The sequence below is a fragment of the Tachypleus tridentatus genome, chromosome 1 (genome assembly GCF_004210375.1).
Source record: "Tachypleus tridentatus isolate NWPU-2018 chromosome 1, ASM421037v1, whole genome shotgun sequence".
Lineage (NCBI taxonomy): Eukaryota > Metazoa > Arthropoda > Merostomata > Xiphosura > Limulidae > Tachypleus > Tachypleus tridentatus.
Genome location: NC_134825.1, coordinates 114702645 through 114727170, shown reverse-complemented (window position 1 = coordinate 114727170; position 24526 = coordinate 114702645). Strand labels below are relative to the sequence as shown.

Here is a 24526-nt window from a genome sequence, read left to right as displayed (position 1 = left end):
GATTATCCGTTTCAATTTTATGAAAATGATTAATCAATTCTAAAATCGTTGTCACTCCACATAAAAGAAGGAAATGTTAAAAATATAAGTCAATAAAATTATGATGCAAAATAACAAAGTTTGGAATTATCACTGAATACAACTTAAAACCTCTATAACTATAAAAACGACCAGCAATATATGTACAAAAATATCATGTGTATATAACACAATTGTACTGAATGAGAAATTAGTTCAGTTAACTTAGCGCCCTCTAATCCTTGTATCATATATTAAAATACTTTTTGCTGTGCGGGTTGTTGGGTGTAATTTTATATCTTCTGTATTGCAACTTAAAGAAGGTAAGAAAATTAAGTTTTTCGAAAGCTTTTAATGGTATAAATGTTTAGATTTTAATATAGTTTATTAATTGATACTAAAATTAATCTAAATTGTTCGAGTTTGGAGGACGTTACTAACTTATCGAGATTAGCAGAATTTGTATAGAATCTTCTAAATTTTATTTATGTGTTCAGCAACTCCTACTTCTAGTATTAAGATTTAATCCTAAGGATCAGAGTTGGTGTATTATCGGTGTCATTGACTCCTTTGAACTTTAACTTTCAGCACCACCTGGCACATAAGTGAGTTAGTCCTAAAGTAAGTTTGCTAGAATTAGAACCAACATTGCGTTCGTGTTACGAACTTTAGTAATGTAGTTTAGTTGATATATTTTTCTGTTCTGTTAACTTCCATGGTTTGTTAGTTGTTCTGACTGTCAGTATCATTGATATTTGTGATGTAATTTCACATAAATAATAAAGTTTTTATGTATGATGCTCCAAAACACTATTTGTGATAATAAAAGTAATTTTTATTCCTAATGTACTATTTTACATTTTAAACTGCCTGCTAATACTTTTATAGTTATGAAAGTTAAAGCCTGGTCATACAGATTTTTTAAAATGATTTAAGTGTTTTTCGTTTTTGTAAAATTATTTATTGATGTAGAAGCTCTTAAACTTTGTATAGTTCACCTGAAAATTTATAAAAGTGTAATACAATTCTAACAAAGATGGAAATAAGCCTTTATATAATGGTAAAAGAAAAAAAAAAATTATGTCTTTCTCTCTAGGAGAAAAACAAAACAAAAAAATGGCGACTGATTTTTCAGCAACCCACACAAGTACAACTGTAACTTCGAGCACAACTAAAGTGTCTCCAGTCGTACGATTTGACAAAAGCTACGTTCGTACAGTCCCAGGAATATTAAAAGTTGTCCAAGTGGTGTGTGGATTTACATCTTAGTGAAAGAAACCACATTTGTTTTCAGTAATTTAGAAATATGTATACACTCTTTTAAATATTTCAACAAATCCTGTTGTTATTATTACCCTTGAAAACTGCATAAATAGTGAAGTTAACCTCAGCATATTTAGACTTGAAATACCTACTGAAAGTAAAAATATTCACTTTATAAATATAAAAAAATTCATTGTATATTTCCTGTAATGTTAATATGTGAGATACTGATGGGAATTTAAGTTTTAAGTATAAATGAAAAAAATTATGTTTAGAAAACAAGAAAATCATTGGTATAATGTGATCAACTTTAGTTTTAGTACTTATATTTAAAAAAAACAAAACGTATGTGCCAAATAGTTACAAATATTCCTGTCATCGTAATACAAAATGAAGTATGCAATATAAGGAACAAAAAAACTTGTTACACAGATTCTTTGGAAGTGAAGTTATAATTTTTTATACTGTTTTCTGTAATGAGTCATACTGTATTTTGTAAGCAAATCTAAAGCACACAGTTTTCTTCTATTTTCTCTATCTCTTTGTTTTCATGTTGTTAGAATTTTAATGAACATGAAAAAGCATAACCTATGCAAGTTCACATAGAAAAAATTTTTCTTTTTTTGTACAGAGTTGGATGATTAACCCAATTAATTTATGTAAAATAATTAATTAGTCAAAATTAGTAATTGAAGTATTTCCATTATTATTTGTTATTATTATTTTCTCTTATTTTATGTTTAATTTATTTTATATTCTAGTAATTTTAATTACTATTAATTATTAGATCTTCTAAAGTTTTAAAAAATGACATGTGAAAAACTTAAATTATGACAAAACTTTTTTCTTCCAGTTTTGAATTTCTATAATGCAATTAGTTATACATTTAAGAAATAAAACTAAGTTTATAGCATACTTTTTGTTTATTTTCAACTTTTAAGCACAAATACTTTACTCTGCTTTCAATAAAGTGCCACCAGGAGGCATATAGGTGAGCTAATATATATATATTTATATCTTATTTGTACCTGTAGCTGTTTAAGAAGTAGAAACTTCACAAAATATTTCTTTTATGTTTCTGGAAAGAAGTGATTTTACTTGTTGTTAATTTGTCATTTTTTACACTGAAATGTTGTGTATGTTAAGTGTATAAATTCTCCACAATATTATCTCTATCCTCTTCTTATTTTATCATTTTTCTCTAATTTCAGGTTATCAACTTGATTGGATTTATATGTGTTCAAGTGACTGTGTGTAACTTGTGTTCTGAGAGCAACTGGTTCAGTTTTGTTTCAATGACAGCCTTTTGGGTGACTTTAATACTATTGATTTTCTATCTTTTTCACATCATTGAAAAAACTCATATTATTCCATGGCTGTTAGTGGTAAGTAATCCATTTGGTAGTGGTTCCTAGTAATCCATTTGGTAGTGGTTCCTACAGTCAAACTAAAGTTCAATGTATGGAAATGTGTTTTCCAATGTATTTCCATTCTTGTCTGACAGACCAATAAATTAGAAATATATTTTCCATCAGTGTTGTATGTGTAAAATGAATGACCCATCAGATTAACATCGGTAAGTTAAGGGACTGACGTTAAATGTTTTGTTTAATTCATCAGCAACTACTGTTGAAAAACTTTTAATTCAAGTTCTTTCATCTTTCATACAGTTTCTGTGTTACAAAACTTTTACATTAGGGTTCGAATGCACGATATTGTCAAAGAGGACATTCAGGATATTTCTTCTTTCAGTTTTTATTCCTTTTAGAAATAGTTGTAGATTTTAAAAATAAAACAGCATAATTCTTGTTCGTGAAAGAAATAAACGTATTTTGCCGACAGCTGCTATGTGGAACAGGTGTCAAAGTAAACTGGAAAAACAATAAGTAATTCATATGTTTCTGAACTTCAAACTGGTGTTTATTTAGAACTGTATAACATAAAGTCAAACTGGTGTTTATTTAGAACTGTATAACATAAAGTCATTCTACATATTACCAGTCATTTGTTTTGTTTATCTGAGCAATGAAAATGAGTCTGGTTACCTGATTCACGAGGAATTGTATACTTCTGATTATATGAGTCATGAATTAACATCAGTTATCAATACCCAAGCTTATAAGAAGTTCCTTTTTTCGTTTATTTGAAATCAACAAAGAGAGTGGATAACTTGCAGTTAAAAAATGTATATGATATAATGTTGGTTGATGAAAGAGATAAAAACTAGTATGTTATAGGTCAAACTACCAAAGATAAGAAGGAGTTAACTATGTATACAAGTTAGTTCAGACATGAACAAAGTTACGGTAGTATGTTGTTTGAGAAATGATACTGTTACCAGCTTCTATTTCACGTCTTATATGGGGTTCACTGATTTTGCATTTAATACGGTGCTGAGAACCTGATATGATGATACAGGGTGTTCGGAAAGTCACTGTGCAGTTTTGTAATCATATTTTATTCAGTCTATTTCAAGCCAGGAACTGATAGTGGTGTTTAGAAACAAAATAAGAAGGATCCAGGCCTCTATTGATGCCAACGAGGGTCACTTTCAACATTGTTTATAATTGTCATTCATATTTACCTCCTGTATTCTATATTGAAACATGTCTGTTAATAAATATATAAGTGCACAGTGACTTTCTGAACACCCTGTATAATCTATATGTAATAATACCATATGGATTTTCCACAATTACATAATACACAGCCATTATAAACTGATTTCAGTGCTGTAATATTACTTGTATAAACTCTTGTTTTCTTTCTATAAATATTTGGGTAGGAACTGGTGTATTGTGGAGTTTGGACCATTTTCTACCTCATTGCTGCTCTGGTCGTGTCAGTTAAAGGGAAATATGACAATGCATTTGCTGCAGCTGGGGTAAGACTGTATTAATAATATCCAAAATATGACAAGGAATGTAACCTAGGTAACATGATGTAGAATATTCTTTAATGTTATGTGTGTTATCTTTAGTCACGTGTGTAGATAAGAACTTGGTGTAGAATATTCTTTAATGTGTAATGTTATGTGTTATCTTTAGTCACGTGTGTAGATAGGTTCTTGGTGTAGTATATTCTTTAATGTGTAATGTTATGTGTTATCTTTAGTCACGTGTGTAGATAAGTACTTGGTGTAGAATATTCTTTAATGTCTAATGTTATGTGTGTTATCTTTAGTCACGTGTGTAGATAAGTTCTTGGTGTAGTATATTCTTTAATGTCTAATGTTATGTGTGTTATCTTTAGTCTTTAGTCACGTGTGTAGATAAGTACTTGGTGTAGAATATTCTTTAATGTCTAATGTTATGTGTGTTATCTTTAGTCACGTGTGTAGATAAGTACTTGGTGTAGAATATTCTTTAATGTCTAATGTTATGTGTGTTATCTTTAGTCACGTGTGTAGATAAGTACTTGGTGTAGAATATTCTTTAATGTCTAATGTTATGTGTGTTATCTTTAGTCACGTGTGTAGATAAGTACTTGGTGTAGAATATTCTTTAATGTCTAATGTTATGTGTGTTATCTTTAGTCACGTGTGTAGATAAGTTCTTGGTGTAGTATATTCTTTAATGTCTAATGTTATGTGTGTTATCTTTAGTCACGTGTGTAGATAAGTTCTTGGTGTAGAATATTCTTTAATGTCTAATGTTATGTGTGTTATCTTTAGTCACGTGTGTAGATAAGTTCTTGGTGTAGTATATTCTTTAATGTCTAATGTTATGTGTGTTATCTTTAGTCACGTGTGTAGATAAGTTCTTGGTGTAGTATATTCTTTAATGTCTAATGTTATGTGTGTTATCTTTAGTCACGTGTGTAGATACGTACTTGGTGTAGAATATTCTTTAATGTCTCTAATACATGGTTATATGTGAAGCCAGAATTCAGTGTTATCCACTTTCTTTTAACATTTAAATGATCTAGTGTTCTGCATTTTTGTAAATAAAACAAGGTTTAGGGTCAGGACCAGTTGCCTTAGCACCTCGTATCTTGAATACACATCTGGTACTGTAGTACCAGGTATCTTGAGTAAACTCCCAAAATAAATGGTATTTCAACATACAAATTTCAATTTTTGACTTGTTGGTTTCAATATAAATAGAAGAAAACACACAATCCAATATATACCACATCTGAATTATACAAACTGGATATTATTATTTTTCTTAAATTTTTAACAGAATTTTCTGTAATACCATTTGTAAAATTCTTGATTAGAAATAATTATTGAGAATTTAAAATGAAAATAAATACCTTTATTTCAGTTCTTTGGATTTGTTGCAATGTTGTTGTATGGAACAGACACTTTTATTAAGTACAGAGCTTGGAGAGCAGGAGATATCGCCCAAGGGGAGAGAACTGTGACTGTAACCACCTCTCAGACCACTTCTCCAACTAGTCCCACCTACCCAGCTTATTGAAATATTGTAAGTCACTAATCTTTATTCTATTAGAATGTGGAATTTGGTCTTACTAAGTCCTATTTACCTACCCATCTCTAACAATTGTGATTTTGAATTTTAAGTAGGAACTTTACAGTTGATTCTGCTGAGATATTGAGCAGTAATTTGTTTGTTTTTCATGGTTTCTAGAGTATTTATATACTTGTAGAAAGAAGCCACCTGTAAGACAGAATGATTTGTGTGTGTACATTTGTAGTAAGGCTTAGTTGTAATATATTACTCTAATGAGTAATTTTTAAGAGTTGTGATTTTAGTTGATACGTTTAGTTTTGAAGTGTTTCAAAACTGTTTTTAGTTTTCTTTTTTATAGTGTATAGAAATAGTTCAATAACTTACTATTTAACCCTTGTCAGCACATCTGGGGTCAACAAGGATCCCAGTAACTTTTATCTTTTCACATAACCAGTTCAAGTAATTGTCTTGTTTCTTAAACAACAAGGTAGATTACATAGCTATAATCTAACATTGATCTGTAGTCTACACAGATGACCCTACACTGTCATTGACCGTCGCTATACGTGCAGTTTACCTTTATGGCACAGGAAAAAACATTTCTAAACATTTATTTCAGTATATAGTAGGCCGGTCAACGAATGTCAGAATGGCACTCGAATATTCGTGGGCGAAAATTCGTGAATATCCGAATATTCGTGCATATACTTGTTAGATCGTTTTGGAATTATTAATTAATAATTAACTTACCTTAAATTGCAATATTTATGCCAGTAAAGAGTAGAAATAACTTGTTTTTCATCATTTACTGAAGTTTACATTCTTTTCTTGAACTTCCTGTCACAGTGTACCATGGGTAATGTATTACTGTAAACCATATTGTTGCTGCTCTGTTCAATGTGAGCCCTCTGTACAAAAGCTGACTTCTGGCACCTGTGACCTGTTTTTCTTATTTTGATGCTGTAAAATTGTTGTCCATTATTATTTTATTTATGTAATTATATTACTATACTGTGTTGAATAAAATACTTGTCAAAATAATTATTGTTGTTTGTTTTCTTTTATTCTACACACTGGGAAACAACATTATTAATAAACATGAACTTTATTAATGAACATAAAAAACATCAGAAAACAATTAACACTAAACAAGTTAAAATAGACATAAAATACTGAGTTTATGCTGCAGCCACATAGACCTGTTCCACATCCTGGTCAATTATTAATGCTCTGTCCATTGTTACTTGGAAAATATTAAAAGTTAAACACTAACAATAAAACATTTGTAAAAAACCTCATAAAACAACTTTCACTGAAAATACTGAGTGTATGCACATTCCTGTTCATGGTGTTTCCTCCTTTACATTTGAGGATGGAAGCCCAGGAAGTTGGGGATAAACTGGATTAGAGACCTGTGAGCTAGTACTGGCAGCACTGGCAGCAGGGGGTACAGGTAACTGTAACTGCAGGGAGAGCATCAGATGCAGGGAGAAAATCAGAAGGGACTGTCATGTTGGCTTTGACTGCTGACTTCAAGTTCTTGTTCAGGAACACCAATTGATCCACATGTTCAGGGTTAAGGGAAGCCCTTAGCTTGCTGACGGTCAAACCTGCTGTGCTGAATGTACGTTCGCTTGGTACTGATGTACCAGGTATAGACAGGTATTTCCTAGCAACTGAAGCAATTGATGGAAACCTTGACCTGTACACAGACCACCACTGAAGAGGGTTTGGTGGCCTTAGAGGCTCTCTGACAAAATCAGCCAACTCTTCCTCAACTGAAGAAACATCACTGCCTTCTGTCAAGTCTACTGTATCACCCATTACATAACTCAAAACTTTTGACATAATGGGTTTTTTTACAGGTGGTTCTGTTACCTCATCTGCCTCAGGTTCCTTCTTGACTTCTGCAGTGTTGCTTGATCTCCTGATTTCTTCTGCTATGTTGGCATGAAGCTCCTTTCTCTGACTTTCGGTCAAAATTTTAGACTTTTATATCTAGGATCAAGTGCTGAAGCTTTCAGCAGGGAACTATTCAGACCTTCATTAATGATTCCTCCATCTTCTGACAAGAATTTAAATCTTTTCACCAATCCCATACTGATTGTTTTTTCAACTGCTTAGCTAGTGCTTTGTCTTCCTCTGTGGTCTTAAGGTCCTCCATCATATCTGTCAGCAGAGGGTAAATTGAGGACCCTGTGGGAAGATCTTCCTTCCCAAGAATTTCAGTGGCTTCTGCAAAAGGATGAAGTATTGGGATTATTGTATGCATCGTGTCCCAAAAGACATCATCAATGTCAAATCTTTCTCCACTTTTTACAATGGTAGCATCTACCAACACTGCATATATGGGCACTCTGAGCTCTACCAGTCGCTGCACCATCTCCAGCTCAGAGTTCCATCTTGTAGGGCAATCCTGTATAAGGTTCTTTGCAATGATGGGACCCTTCTTTACTTGTTCCTTCTGGGCTTCAGTAGCCATCTGAACTTGCTTTTGTTTTAGGGCACTTGTGGCCAGAACAGAATGGTTGAAGAATGTAACCAACCTTCTCCCTGCCCCAAGGGCTTTTGCAATGGGTGCAAGCTTAAGCCCATCTTGCAGAGCTAACTGAAGGCTGTGGGCAAAACAGCCAGAGTGAGAAATGCCTAACTTTTCTGCTGCCACAAGCATATTTGCAGCATTATCAGTAGTTAAGTGGACAATATTGTTGGTGTTTAGAAATTCAGAACACAGATTGTGAATTTCAGAAGCAATATTTTGACCTGTGTGTCTATCAGAAAAGAGTCTGGTGCCCAGAACATTTGAGTGCATTTTTCATTGCAAGTCAATGTGTTGTTCTGTGATAGTAATGTAACCTTGCATTGCATTACTAGTCCACAAATCAGTGGTCAGTGAAACATGCTGGTCTCTCAGTTCTCCAATCATCTCTGTCTTGGCATCATTGTACAGTTTTGTAAGGTAGTTACCAACAGTATTTCTACAAGGAACTTTGTATGATGGGTTTAACTGGTTTGCAAAATATCGAAATCCTACACCCTCAACAAAACTGAGTGGTCTAAGATCTACAGCACACATAAGAGCCAGGCTCCTGTTTATTCTCTCAGTGCTGTGTACATTCATTTTGGTAGCACAGGGATTCAGCTGCAGGAGTGTTGTTTGTCTCAGTGTAGGTGCAGCAGTAACATTTTTAGAGTCCTGCAAATGCAGGTGAATAATTAATTATATATTTGCTAGCTATACATAAAATAAATATAAAACATATATTTAAAAAAATGGGATAATATAATTTTAAACACAGAATATTCCTGCAGGTTCAGAAATGTCAAACAGCCATGTGCTCACTGCTCACCTGTTTGTTGGAAGTTAGGGAAATTCCACTATGCCTGTTACTCATATGATTTCTTAGGTTTGTTGTACCTCCACAAAATGACAGGTTTGCTTTGCAGAGCTGACACTCTGCCTTCTTTCCATCTAGTTTAAAATACTTCCAAACAGCAGACTTTCTGCCTTGATCCTCCATATTTAAAGTCTTTTGGCCAAAGTAGCAACTTTAAGAAGGTTTACTGTAATCTTGTACCCACAATGCAATGTTCACAAAAGTTGGATTTCCTTTTCCTCTTTAGCAGACAACTACCAAAAAAAGTTAAATAAAGTGTTATTTATTCAGATTTGACTTCATTTTTCTACAATGGTAAGTTAATATTTATTAATATTAATTAGGCGAATTTCCGAATATTATTGCATTCGAATATTCGCGGAAAAAGATCCATATACGAAGCTTCGATTACTCTTGCCGGCTGTAGTATATAGGCTGTTATAGAGGACAATCCATCAAAGTAGTACAGTATTATCTGGCCTGTTTATGATAAACATATGTACATCTTATTCTGCTATAAGTGATGACTACTTATAATGTTTTGTTTTGTAAAAACCTTGTTTGATAATTGTTGGAAATAACCTGTTATTGGGTTTTTAGCCTACTACAGTGATACATTAGTGTTAATGTCTTGTAATACCCAAGATGACCCACAGAGTACACTTTCAGTTTTATTTGAGTTGAATGTTTCAAGATTGGGGTAATCTCCTCATACACAGGTGAGTCACAACTTGGATATAGGAGTGTAATAAGCTTTGGTATTTTTTTTTTACACACTGTTTGTATAAGTGATGGCATAATACTGTTTATTTATATACTGAAAAACAACATTTGTTTTGTTATTTGTTAACTTTTATCCTCTAGAATTTGTAATAAAAGTTGTGCAGTTGGGTTTGGGAATTTTAATCCATAACTTACTATAATGCTAAGGTTCTCCTAAGATCCCACTGGACTCCAGATGTTTCATAATGCAACTTTTCAAAGGTGTGCTGATAAGGTTTAATGTAATTTTTATACAGTTACAATAAACAGTTCATGCTGTTTTAACATGTATTGCCAATTTCCTTAGCACCTGAAGAAGCTGAACTGAGTTCACCTGGAGATTAACAGGAGACAGAAGTTTGTATTTTTTGTTACTCTTTAATCTTTACCTGTGAAGTGGATTCTTCTGCAAATTTCTTCAGAGGTCCAGAGCTGTTTTATTAGTTAACTTGTAGTAGAAGAGATAACATGCAGTGTCACTGTTGTATGAGTTTGCACGTCTGAGTGTGCCATAGTCACCGAGTTCTTTTTATCAAAACTTGTGTTTAATTATGATTTAAGATTAGTAAATTCATAATTTTAAGTTTTATGAAGAGTGGAAAAAAACCCTCTTCATAAAACTTGGGAATATTTACCTTTATGTACCATTAAGTCTAGATGCAGTTTGAAAATATGCGTAGGTTAACTAACTTGCAGGATTGTGTTATGTTGTTTGTTGGTTGAATTCAGTTTTTTTTTCAGATTTAGGGTAATGTTTTTGAATCATTGTTTCATCTACAATATTTCAAGTGTTTAGGTATTTCAATTGTTGTGTGAATGTGGTAAACAGTTTTTGCCATTATTTAGTGATCAGCATCAGATTAACATATCATAAGCATCTTCAGTCTCAGAAGCTTGGATATGCAACTTGGCTACTAAATATTAAACTACAGCGTGTATTATAACTATGTTTCTCGTATATTTTATTTATCACTGAGTAATGTTTGTGTGTTATTAATAAACCATGTGCTCTGATTATAAGAGAAATATTTTTTTTTTAATATTTGTATATTTTGTTTATCTTTAAAATAAACATTTCCTCATTTTTAAATAGTGGCAGAACAGTAAACTTTTTCTCAGGCTCTTTTGTAATTAAAACTACAGACATTTCTTTAAATGTGTTCAAGTGTTACGTGTAATAATAGCAGCAGATGCATATCTTTCTACATCTGTGTAAATTAAAAGCTTGGAACATTAATTTTTCCAAAACTTTTATGTTGTATAAAAGGAATGTTTTAAAAATAATTTCAATTTGTGTTGTCTTACACCTCTCTCCTAAAGAGGATATGTGTGTATTGAGCTAAAACTTAAGGTTTTCAGTTAAAACATTGTTTGGTTTAGAATTTATGAAATGTTAGATATTTCTATAATCTATTGGTTATGTTTTATAATACAGTTTTGCATGAGGTAGCGAAACAGGCCTTGTGACTTGTCAGGTACTTTACTAATTAACATTCTGATACTTCTTGACAGTTAAATAACATTAGAAGTGATTGGAACGTAAATTAACAGAAGTCGTGGCTAGTTTGCGATATACAAAATGGTGTTAGGTGTATTAACCACTGAGGTTTTCACTTTGTTTGATATTTATTGAAGAATTTGCATAATATATCTCATGTTTTTCTTTATTGATTTGGTTTTTCTCTATTAATAAGAATTACCTAAACCTTATATGGTAGGTTTTAATTTATAAGGTGAGATTAAATATATTATAGCAACCAGAATTCTGTGGATACATAGCAGAGCTGTTGTTTTTTGTCAGAAAAATTAATTATATAGATATTGTTAAGCTTAAGAAAATGGGTGTTTATCTAATAGACAAATAAATCGGTGGTATAACAATAATAAATAAAATTCACATATTACCATTATTGTTGGGAATTTATAGTTTAAAAGACTTGTGACAGGAAAAACTGGAATTAATAATATAGATTTTGAATAGGACCAAACAGATTGTTATTGGCACCCTATGCAAAATATGGATTCTGCACTCGTTTTTGAAAAACTCTAATCCATTCTTGCCTTCGAAGATGGAAAGTTGCACCTCCTGTGGGTTGGTGCACCTCTTGCACTACAACTAAATCAGTGGTTCCCAACCTTTTTTATGCCCTGCACCCCTAAAAAATTTTAATATGTTCTTGCACCCCTCACAGTAATTATTTATTTAAGAAGGTGAAGGTGGCCAAAACAATTTTTTTATAATTAGTTTTTAATGATATATAAACAAAAACGAAACATTTGGAAAATAAAAAATATTACAACAAACTACAGGTTGCATAAACTGAAATGTTATCTCACACCCCTGGTTGGGAACCACTGAACTAAATTTTTGTTTAAATAACATTTGACAAACATTGAAATTATAACAAGAAATAAAACAGTTTCTCTAGCAAAGCTTTGATTTAGGTACTTCAATTTAACTAGTTCTTTGATTCACTACATACAGTAAACAAATTAGGCTTGTGAACTTTGTTTAGATGTATTGTATATTTACGAGCTTCAACAGTAATAAGCTTTCCACTGTGTTGAAACACATGTGAAAAATATGAGTGGCTCTTAAGAATTAAATACTGTAAGTACTGTTTTCTTTTAAAATCTCCTATGTATGTTAATTTTGGCAAGATGAAGTTTTACCATCTGGGATTGAATCACAAATATATGAAAATGTAACTTCTTATTTCTAAAATAAAAACGTTGTTCTGACCCAAATTCAATCCAACCTCCAGTGTGTTAATAAACTCAATGCCCAGCATCCCCAAATGGTTAGGGTGCTCGACTCGTAATCTGAGGGTTGCAAGTTTGAATCTCCATCACACCAAACGTGCTCGCCCTTTCAATCATGGGTGCATTATAATGTTATGGTCAATCCCACCACTCACTAGTAAAAAAGTAGTCCAAGAGTTGGCAGTGGGTTGTGATGACTAGCTGCCTTCCCTTTGGTCTATAAGTGCTAAATTAGGGACAGCTAGTGCAGATAGCCCTCATATAGCTTTGAGCAAAATTCAAAAGCAAACAAACAAAACAAAATAAATGATAAAGTTTTTAAAAAAAAAACATAGCAAAGAATCATTCTATTACATTGTCCACTATGTTTATTTTTTTTTACAAATTCCAAAGGTTAGGTTTTTATTAAATGCTTTGATGTCTAATAAAGTAAGCTACTAATGAAGGAATAATGATTATTGAAACCTAGCTTGGTTAAAGACCTGGCCATCAGTGCTTGTGTGATGGATTTCTGTGATTATCAAACTAAAATTTAAATGTTAGGCATCCTCAAATACATGTAATAAACGTATTAAAGATAGAGAAAAGAAACAATATTTATTGGACGTAAATATACATAATTAAATAAATTTTTTATCACATTATGGTTATGGGATGCTGAGACACATTTATGCAGTGCCTACTAAACAGAACATGCCTGTGTTTAAAGCACAGTAGTTTTATTAAACTTTTATACTTAGAGGTTTGGACCTTATGAATATAATGTTTTAGTTCATTTTGATGACATTTGTCATTTCACATGTACCAATTAATGAATATATTGATTGTGATCTTTCTTCGGAATGACTTGTATATAAAAACACTTTCTGTTGACAAATAAAGAAGTGCTTATTTCTCAAAGAACACAAACTGGATCTACATTTCAGCATGTTTTTCCTTTATCATCAGCTTTTAATAATTATACATGGTCAATTAGTACTCATCTTTACTTGCATTTTCATGAATGTATTTGATGAGAAAATTGAAAGTTCAAAGACCTTAGAACAAACAAGTATGTTTATAACACTCTTGCTACATTTGTCTCTATTTAGAATGTTGAAAATGTAACATGGTTTGTACTGTGTGACAAAAGGCATCTACTGAAAACATTGCACAAAAGAAAACTAAGTTTTTACTTGGATGTATGAACATTATTACCTTTTATCATTATCAAAGTTTTTCTCTGTTCATGTTGTGTGGAACAATAGTCTCATATATATATACACTTACTTAACTAAGAAAATATTTGGTTGGCAACCTTAGTTAGAATAATAAGTTTATTAAGTCATAAATTCTCAAAGCTTCTCAGCAGGAGGCCCCTCTCCCAGAGCATTCCACCTCTTGACTGAACTCTCACCCAGTAAGTCTGTGGATACTGAGTATTATAACAATACTTTACATTTGCTGTGGTTTCTTTCACATTTTTCTGCAGGCCCCTGTATTAAGACTCTCCAGATACAACCCAAAAGCCTTGTTTTTCTTCCAGTGATGAATGAGAGTTTGAGTCCTCACTTGAACTATTGGTATTTGTTTCTTTACCAAGGAAGACTTCTTCATAATCTCTGTTTTCATGAGAATTTAAGTTGAATTGATTTGTTTGTTCATTGGAGATCATATCTGGGCCAATCTTTGAATCAGCTGAACTGGATCGGTCAAGTCGATTTGTTTGTTCATCGGAGACCACATCTGGGCCTATCTTTGAATCAACTGAACTGGATCGTGGACGAATGAAACTCAGCTTGGGTACATCAGTGGACTGTGTTTCTGATTGATGGTCAAGAGCCCATGCTTCATCCGTCTGGTCATAATCCTCATGTTCCAAGTTCTCGGCATGCTCCAAATCTTGTGCATCTCGTTTTATAGCATTTAGTTTTATAAGTTCATGAACCAGCTGTAGAACCAGAGATCCCAAAGTAAAAAGACCTAATATCTAAAAACAAACTTGTTACTTTTGATGAGATCACTTGTATATATATGTACATGTACAGAACTGTAGAAGTATTCACTTGCAATACCAAGTTGAGTAAATGTATTGACAGAAAAGTATAATACCTTAAAACTATGATGATAAATTATTGCTTATACAACTGTATTCAATGATAATCCATATGTTTCACAAGCTTTCAGAAATTTGTTTTTCTTTTGGTGGTGGAGAGGATATACTTTGTAAAGAAACCATTATGAAGTAAACAAAGATAAGATTTACATTTATGGAATACTTGCAGCCAAAATACAGATTTGAAAATAACCAGTACTTAGCAAAATTTGTCTATTTAGAAAATTGCACATCTGTTAAACTACTTGAAACTGTCGTGAGATGCACAGTGAACCCGATTAAATATGAATAAGAACACATACATCTTCACAATGTGTAGTGTAATGACATCACATGCTTACCCAAAACGAACCATCAAATTTCAAGACTAATAATCAGAAACTAATTATCCATTAAATTATAGTTATCCAACGAACCTATGCATTGACGATAAAAATAAGTTCTTAAAATATGCAAAGAAAATCGAAAGTCCAAATATCAGAAGACACAAATCAAAGATTTTCAGTAAGATACCATGAGGTGCAACAAAAACAATATAAGTAGGTTGTATACCCTTATCATGCAATTATCACATCGAAAATTACAAATAAGACATTTAAAATACAGTTAAATAAAAGAATGATACTTTGGAAAAATAAATATAGATAAATGGTGGAATTTGTGAAAAGGTAAAAATATAATTTTTGTTAAGCGAGTTAACTTCAGTTTACGACAGATTGGCTGTTTTGAAAAATATTTGTTTCTCTACTTTTTATGTAGGGGGAAAACTACAAAGGTAGAAGCAACAACAAATTGGCGTGAATTGGTAGACACGTATTGCCACAGTTATTGAATTACGTAAGACTTATTCAGGCTACGTGTGTAATTCCGTGAGAATTACTTGTTAATTTTATGTTTATTAATGATTTGAAACTATATAAAACTACCGAACAACAAAATAATGCATATTTCCATTTTGTTTATCAGCTCTTTATCTAAATCTGATGACGTTTATCATTTCTTCAAACTGAGCTCCAATATTTATTTATTAAATTATTCTTAATAGTGGTTCGACATTTCAGGCTAATTCAAACACATTTTTCCCATAACATTAAACTGAAAACATGTATAAAAGATTATCCTTACATTGTCTCATTTTGAGTGACAATTGTTTTCTTTTGCAAAACATACCATATATAAGCGTTATGTTTGTTGGAAAACAGCATTTTCAGCCTACTGTAGTAACATCCTGTTAATTATATATTTGCTGGTTATTTATAGTCACATAAGGCAGCAAAAGAAGAAAAATGCATGTTTTTCATTACTTATCTAAGTTTAATGACGTCATAATTTTTAGACACAGGCGCCAACCGATATCTGCTGCAAATTGGTAAATTTAGGCCAGTGCTAATATATATACTTATATAATATTACACAGTAAAATATCCTGAAGGTATTGTACATGATTGCCTTGCCATATATTAAATGCATTGCTGTTTTTCTTTGCCTTATATTTACTTTGTATATATATATAGATAAGTGTCATATTTGAAAGAAGCTGGATTTGTGAAGCGTGCCACCCCGATCATAAAGATCTTTTAGGCGTAAGGTAACCAGTTTTTCATTCATTTCATTTAAGAAAAATTTATCAGTTATAGTTAAGTTACAGTTTTTTAACACAATTTATGTTACATTATAATATCAGTTATAAGTAACTGATGAAAGCATACTTATAACTGTTGAGAATATAAAGGAGGGTGCTTACAAAGTAGATAACAAGAGAAATATCACGTACGTTCCAATTCATGAATTATTGTCCTCAAGTAAAACCAATCAGGATCTATCTGTGTATCTTGCGGAGAAATATATTTAAAACTTACAGACACTAAGGCAAAGAGTTATTTGTATCTACAGGTGGAAACACCCTCTATAGTGAATAAAATGAACCAGTCTGTGCTAATAAACATGAAGCTGACATATATGATGTGGCATGCCTAATTTGGTCTCACATTTCAGCTTCAGAACTCTGTGTGTTCTCTCCACTATTATGCAAATTTCAAACAAAAAGTTAGCGCCCTCTCCATAGCGAAACTGTTTTACGTAAACATGTTTTTCATGTTTCTATATGGAACCAGGCTGACATTGGTATGTAAAAACATTTGGATCTAAGGGGAATGGGTGGTGTCTTGAATCCTTTTCAAACAAACTACCAGCCAAGTCCAATGTCAATACTAGAGTTCATAAAGCGTACATGTGAAAAGAGAAATTGCGCTTTAAGTCGATGTAATTTGCAAATATAATGGTATGATCTGTGTCTGTAGATAGAATAGCGAGGCTGGTGATGAAGATACCTGAAAAAGATGGAACCTATGCCAAAGAAACATACATATCTAATAAGGTTTAACATATAGCGTGGAACAATCTGACACACTTTTATTGAATTAAGACAAAAGGCTGCATTTTAATGAAGAGATTCAAGGTATACCTACAAGTTATTACCAAATTCCATGAAGATTTTCGTATGTTTTATAGCATGAAAATTTACGTAAGACGAAAATGAACATGCATCTTTTTGTGCTGATTTTGGTAAAACAAGCGAAATTTGGAGTTTTATTTATCATAATGTGTTCAAAATTAAACCAACTGTTGATTCATATTTTTGGTACATTGTATCAATCTCGTAAAGTAAGTATATAATTGAAGAATCAATAAGTTACATTTCCATGTTAGTTTTGTTTTTGTTTTTTACGTTTACAATGTCTAGTCTTAACTATGTCATATATACATCACTTAATCCACGGAAAAAGAAAATTGAAACATACATTTTTGGAGAGGTATTTATATTGGCTTTAAAAATCTGTGTTTCCAGAAATGAACAGAATTTTTCCCACGAAAGACTACTTTTTAACAGACGGAACCTGACTAAATTACCTGTATCTCTAATAGCAACTAAACATGCTGCTACAGTTGTTCTTTGTAGGACTAATAGTTAATTTAGAGAAACTGAAACCTACCGCTGCATATCTGTGAGCGACGAATCCACTCATCTGAATAAAAAGAAACATATCTGCGAAGAACAGCAAGATGATTGTGATTCCCAGATAAAGAACATTCTGTGAAAAATAAATATGTTCTGGAACAGAGTATTTCTGAACACGTGACATACAAAGAAATATGAAGTTGTTCAATAAACTGTTTTGCTGGAGACAACTATACCCCCATTTGTTTCGGAAATTAATGTATAGCTAAAGGAGGGCTAGCTGTCTTCCCCTTCCATTTTTAAAACTGGTCAGTAAACTTAAAGGAAAGCTACTTGTCAATAGAATCTACTGCTAACTCTAATTAACTAGTGTGGATCGAGCTTCACTTTTATAACGCACTATCAGCACCAAACTGGTATTAATAAAACATCATTGTGGACGAACCATAATTTCATATTTGTAATTCTAACAAATGGACAGAGATTAGGAGTAGTATACGTAGTAAGATATTTAAAGCACTTGGAACTGAAGTAGCTGTCCATTATATTGCATATATTATTGTTTTCGCAGCTAACTTCTGACGTGCACCGAGTGTTGGCAACACCCACGTTTGATGCCTTTTAAAATAATATAGCATTTCAAGAGAAGGGGTCTGTCTAATACATTGTACTGAAAAAGTCAGTCGTTCTCATGTAAATATTTTTAAGCCTTCCCTTAAATTAACTACACACACCACACCTCAAGGCAACACATTCCAAAAAACAAACAAACCACCCTGTTAGAAAAATAAAATTGTCTTAGTTAATGATGACTTCTACCCCTCTAAAATGTATACGTATGTCCATTAATCTCAGCCTTGAGTACTGAAACAAGATGGTGGTCAATAATGTTTAATACAACAATCAGATTATTTCTAACTATTTTTGTTTGTTTCAAGAAAAAATGTTTCATAAATCTTAACCTATATGACAACCTTTCTATCCCAGGTATAATCCCAGTAGCCTTTCTCTGAACCTTTTCTAAGGATTCAACGTCTTTCTTAAGACCCAAAGACTGAACACAATACGCTAAATCCGCCATAACTAGCAATCTATACAGTTAAATCTCACCTTTATAGACTTGCAATTAATATTTAAGTAAATACAACCTAAATTCTCATTTTCACCTATCAATTGCAATAGCACACTGTATGGATGGCTTAAAAAAACTGATCAATCAGAACATTAAAAGCATTTTTTTCCTCAGAAAACTGTTAAAAGTTATTTCCATCAAAATTTAAAATGGATGACTTAATTCTGCTCGCTAGAATAGATTAAACAAAGAATCTCGAAATATATATGTAAAAACGGCTCGTTTGGGTTGAGAAAATTTTTTACGTAGAGGAGTGAACAACGTTTCGACCTTCTTAAAATATAATATAATAAATAATAATAAAAAAAAATAATATAAAATTGTATATTCAACATCTAAGCCCGCCCTCTACATTCCTACTCTCATTACACAACCCCTTTCAAACATGTGGTCAGCTTCCGGTCAGTTACCTCTCTCTTTCTTTGTGAACCTGATGATGACCGAAGAAGGTCAAAACGTTGTTCACTCCTCTACGTAAAAAATTTTCTCAACCCAGAAGAGCCGTTTTTACATATATATTTCTCTACAAGTGGGTTTCCTCGACATCAAAGAATCTCGAAAGTTTGTTTGTTTTCCAAATTCGCATGAACCTACATGAGGGTTATCTGCGCTAGCCGTCCCTAATTTAGCAGTGTAAGACTAGAGGGAAGGCAGCTAGTCATCACCACTCACTGCCAACTCTTTTACCAACGAATAGTTGGATTGGCCGTCACATTATAACGCCCCCACGGCTGAAATGGCAAGCATGTTTGCTGCGAGGGGGATTTGAACCCGCGACCCTCAGATTACGAGTTGAATGCTTTAACCCACCTAGTCATGCCAGACATAAATTTTGAAAGTGAAGCCAACGTGCAAAAGACTTAAAAGTGTAATGAAATTTCGATCCTATACGATTTGTCCTCTGCTGGGACAGCAGTAATTCTTCGGATTTACAACGCTAAAATCAGGGGTTCGATTCTGTTCGTTGGACACAACAGATAGCTCAATGTGACTTTGCTATAAGAAAACACATATAGACACATCCTACACGATTTTCAGTTCAGCATACTTACACTAATCATTCACGCATTAACGAACCAAAACTGTCCCAGTTATTAGCGTACCGAGTTATGACCAAAGGGTCCAAGGTTCGTTCTGTGATACCGTACTTTCAGCTGTAGGTGCGTAATGAAAATGACAACCGTTATTCAATCCAAAAAGGTCAATTACCAACGCTCACTAGGTCGGTTATTTGTTTTTAATGAATCACAAAGCTACATAGTGGGTTATCTGTGCTTTGCCCATTTCGCGTATCGAAACTTTGTTTCTAGAGTTGTAAGTACTGCTCTGCCACTTGGGGGACAGACTGGTTATGATACGGTAGATATAGTATCATCAATTATTATCAATCGTTATTAGTTGAGCTAGATTAAGTAAGTGAACTTAAGTTATGGTAAGTATGGCGAACATAAAAATATGTATTTATTTCAATTAACTTTACTGTTATTGGTAGATCAGCAAATTGCCTAATTAGTAAATAACATATGACAAATCAATATATACGCATTAACCCCCCAGTAACACAGCGGTACATCTGCGAATTTCCATAACTAGAAACTAGGTCTCAATACCCCTGGTGGGCAGAGCACAGATAGCCCATTGTGTAGCTTTGTGTATAATCACAAACAAACGTACGTTTTAAATAGCTTATGACAGACAATTCAACTTAAATACTTTTGTGAAAGATATGTTTGCTGTTTAAAATATTTATCCAGCTAATTATTTAGATAGTTTAAAATATTTATCCAGCTAATTATTTAGATAGCCTTGGAAATTCGAGATTTCTTTTACACACATAAAAGGTACCTTCAAATATATCTTATCTTCCCAGTGGCACCGCGGTATGTCTGCGAAGTCACACCGCTAAAAACCTGGTTTCGATACCTGTGGTGCGCAGAACACAGATAGCCCATTACGTAGCTTTGTGTTTAATTCTAAAGCAAACAAACAAACAAACAATATATCTTGAAACTGAGGCTTATAATATATCAATTAATTCAGAGTTTCTGGCTCGACAACAAATGAAATTAATAAAGATACGTCCTTGTGGGACATGCTAAATAATTTTATGTTGTATTTGGCATATTTCAATAATAATGAATAACTGTTTCACATCTTTCTTGAAAACAGAATGGAATTTATAGGTTGAATAACTTACCGTGACCAGGCTGAAAAGAGGAGTTACCTTCTTTAATAACGAAAACCTTGTAAACTTGAAGAAGAAAAGACTGGCGGATGATAAGAAAATGAGAAATGTTATGATGCCAAAATAGCGGTAAGTAGAATAGTGCTTGAAAAGTGACGTAAGGCACGTGGTATCAGTTTTCCAGCAGTCTGGAACTTGTTCCTCGCAGATGAACGCCGCAAGTGAGAAAACCTAAAATGAAATCGGAGTTTGATTGTTTAAATCTACAACTGTCAATAGAGCCCACCAGTCGCACAACGGTATGTCTGCAGACTTACAACGCTAGAATCCTGGTTTCGATACCCATGATATGCCTGGCAGAACACAGATCGCCCATTTTGTGGTTTTGTGCTTTATTACAAACAACAACAACGTCAAATGAATGAATAATACAACAATGGTGATTCTCTATCACCTGGACGACCGATTTAGTTAGACAAAATAATTAAATCCACACAAACTATTAATGACAAATGTAAGTTTACAAATTAATGAAAGTGTGCTGAATTTATGAGTTCACATTTGTTACTTTAACTAAATAGTACTTACTTTAGATACAGATATACTTAGATATAGATATATTTAGATATAGACATAGATATATTTAGAAATAGATATACATTGTTTGTTTTTAAATTTCGCACAAAGCTACTCGAGTGCTATCTGTGCTAGCCCTCCCTAATTTAGCAGTGTAAAACTAGAGGGAAGTTGTTCAGATATCTAGTCATCACCACTCACCGCCAACTCTTGGGCTACTCTTTTACCAACGAATAGTCGGATTGACCGTCACATTATAACGCTTCCACGACTGAAAAAGCGAGCATGTTTGGTGCGACGGGGATGCGAACCCGCGACCCTCAGATTACAAGTCGCACGCCTTAACACACGTAGCCATGCCGGGCCTTTTCTTTCGAACACTTGCCTTGTAGGGTATACGCGTTGAGTGTTGTCTGGCTCGTTAGGATAAGTGTTTAGTGTCGCTATGTTTCACTTATGGAAAGAATTATCAAACTAATAACGTGCCTGATCTTTACTCAGTATTGACAATAATAAAATTATCAAAAATAATAATGTCTCATTACTTTATTTGCCAAAATGTGTAATTTCAGTGGAGAAAAGAAAACAATCTTTGAATAGATAGTACCAACTTTTTTGTAACTAATTATATATTGAATCCTGGTGGTGGAAAACCTAAATTAGTGCGTTATGTGTATTATCAGAAAATTTTGTTTGTTTGTTTGTTTTGTAATTTCGCACAAAGCTACTCGAAGGGCTATCTGTGCTAGCCGTCCCTAATTTAGTAGTGTAAGACTAGAGGGAAGGCAGCTATTTATCACCACCCACCGCCAACTCTTGGGCTACTCTTTTACCAACGAAGAGTGGGAGTGACCGTCACATTATAACGTCCCCACGGCTGAAAGGGCGAGCATGTTTGGCGCGGTAGAGATGCGAACCCGCGACCCTCAGATTACCAGTCGCACTCCTTAACACGTTTGGCCATGCCGGGCCTATCAGAAAATACGTCATAAGTAAGTCTACAGAAGTATAAAACTTAAATTCCAGGGTTCGACTCCCCGTGATAGACACAGCAGATAGCCCAGTAGACCTTGTTTTAGAACAAACATAATTATAATTTATTATTACTTTAGACTATCTGTTTTGCTTAATTTTTATTTATCCTGGGTGACCATTTATTATCGCTAAACTTAGAAAAATATCACGTATTATTACATTTGAAAGAACAGTGTAAAATATACCTCATTCACAATTTCTGTCACGACATTAAGGTTTTGTATTAATTAAAACTGCGTTATAGTTGATTCACGCTAAGCCTAAAAAGAGTAAACGTATTAGAAATATACTCTCACACCCAATATTCGCTCTAATAGATTAAAAGTCGGTTAAAGTTATGGAGAGTATAGCAAAACTCGTTGTTCTCTCCTACCGAAGTCAGCAGTCGGAGAATTCCATCTACGGTCTTCAGATATCTTTTGTCCAGATTAATTATCTTATTTTCTGAGTTCCTTTGACCCACACTCTCGTCTTCGTCCGAGTCTCTTGTTGAGCTAGTTGTACTTGACATTTTCGTTTCCTCTACAGTTGCCATGTTCAATCACCTTCTCGGCTCAGTTCACGCAACACGTGTCACCACTGTCTAGAAAGTAATCAAAGAAGTTAGGTCGCTGTGTTTCTTACATTACGGAAGTCGAGCCGCGGAAGGAAGTCTGAGTTCGTTCAACATGGTATATTGCATTTACTTTATTACTCGAACATACTTAGATGTTTCTAGTTGTTTAGTATAATTCCAAAACTTGAGTGACTGCATTAAATAACTGTTGGATATGTAGTAAAGCACATACATTAATAAAATATATGTGTGTATCTAAATTCTTATAAATTATAAAATTGTGTTTGTTTGTTGTTAAACTACTCAAAAGTCTATACGTGGTCTGCACGGCGCAGGTATCGAAACCCGATATTTTGCGTCATAAGTCTTAAAACTCACTGCTGAACCACCAGCGACCTAAAACTCGAAAGGACTTCGCAGTTACGAAACTAACCTCAATTGATTAGATAGTTATAAAAAATAACTTGCTTCACTCCTAACACTAAGGGACCCAGCATGGTCAGGTGGTTAAGGCAATCGACTTGTAATTCGAGGGTCACGGGTTCGAATCCCCGTCGCACCAAACATGCTTGCCCTTTCAGCCGTGGGAGCGTCATAATTTGACGGTCAATCCCACTATTTGTTGGTAAAAGAGTAGTCCAAGGGCGGATGGTAACTGCTGGCTGCCTTCCCTCTAATCTTACCCTAAATTAGGGACAGCTAGAGCGAAATAAAAAAAACAAACAAACATCTGTTTATAATAATATTCGTCACTATTTCATTACTATTTAAGTAATAACAAACAAACGAAACAGATGGCAGAAAAGCGTATTTTTGTTTTTATACAATGGGGAGGAAATACAGCGCGGATGTGACCAACACCACTTTTAAAAAGAATTTAATTGGAATTATAAAATAATAAATATACAATATAAAAACAATCTATAGAATGAAGTTCTGATCTTGATATAATTTAATGAAAGGGATTTTCGTTTCTTTAATCTAGAAGATCTGTAAAGTCTGTTAAAGAAAAATTCTGAATGGACAGTGATATAAACAAATATTGTTTAGAAACGTTTGTTTGTTTGTTTCACATCAAAGCGACATTGGACAATCTGCTGTAACAACTTTAAGAAATCGAACCTTGTATTTTAGCGATTAAAAGTCAAAACTTGCCAATGTTCCAGTGGGGAACATTGCTTTGAGTATGTGTGATATGAGATAATTATCCTTTTGGCCCACCTTATATTATATTGAGTCTGCAAGCTTTCACTTACCGCATTTTTGCCTTAATGTTGAAGTAGTTTTTATATACGTGTTGAAAACTGTACATTTTTTAACATTTTGCGCGGTTTTTCAGAATAGCACTTGTTGATGTTTTAAATGCTAATAAGGCTAATTTAATGCC

The 24526-nt window shown here is 33.2% G+C and overlaps 4 protein-coding genes across 6 annotated transcripts in view; 2 read left to right on the top strand and 2 right to left on the bottom strand.

Moving 5' to 3' along the window:
* Positions 1-207: 207 nt before the first annotated feature.
* LOC143258711 (CKLF-like MARVEL transmembrane domain-containing protein 4) lies at positions 208-13515 on the top strand. 2 transcript variants are annotated; one of them, XM_076518187.1, is made up of 6 exons: positions 208-341; positions 1115-1266; positions 2493-2666; positions 4067-4165; positions 5550-5711; positions 10146-13515. In XM_076518187.1, the coding sequence occupies exons 2-5, from the start codon at positions 1135-1137 to the stop codon at positions 5703-5705; spliced, it is 561 nt and encodes a 186-aa protein (XP_076374302.1). In that variant the 5' UTR covers positions 208-341; positions 1115-1134; the 3' UTR covers positions 5706-5711; positions 10146-13515. The 2 variants fall into 2 exon arrangements, with proteins under 2 accessions (XP_076374302.1, XP_076374303.1); XM_076518188.1 differs by lacking the exon at positions 10146-13515 and adding an exon at positions 6546-6740.
* LOC143232978 (E3 SUMO-protein ligase ZBED1-like) lies at positions 7119-8511 on the bottom strand. Its single transcript, XM_076468931.1, has 2 exons — positions 7790-8511; positions 7119-7668 (listed from the first exon to the last, which is right to left on the bottom strand). The coding sequence occupies exons 1-2, from the start codon at positions 8509-8511 to the stop codon at positions 7119-7121; spliced, it is 1272 nt and encodes a 423-aa protein (XP_076325046.1).
* On the bottom strand, positions 13178-23195 carry LOC143258708 (uncharacterized). Of its 2 annotated transcripts, XM_076518179.1 has the most exons (4): positions 22957-23188; positions 20985-21203; positions 17690-17788; positions 13178-14570 (listed from the first exon to the last, which is right to left on the bottom strand). In XM_076518179.1, exons 1-4 carry the CDS (start codon positions 23116-23118, stop codon positions 14082-14084), a joined length of 969 nt encoding a protein of 322 aa, XP_076374294.1. In that variant the 5' UTR covers positions 23119-23188; the 3' UTR covers positions 13178-14081. The 2 variants fall into 2 exon arrangements, with proteins under 2 accessions (XP_076374294.1, XP_076374295.1); XM_076518180.1 differs by lacking the exon at positions 20985-21203 and having other exon boundaries at positions 22957-23195.
* LOC143258704 (E3 ubiquitin-protein ligase Su(dx)-like) overlaps positions 23117-24526 on the top strand; it is a 53202-nt gene continuing 51792 nt past the window's right edge. The window contains exon 1 of the mRNA XM_076518162.1: positions 23117-23254. The gene's annotated coding sequence lies outside the window, so the exon portion shown is untranslated. The remainder of the gene's footprint in view (positions 23255-24526) is intronic.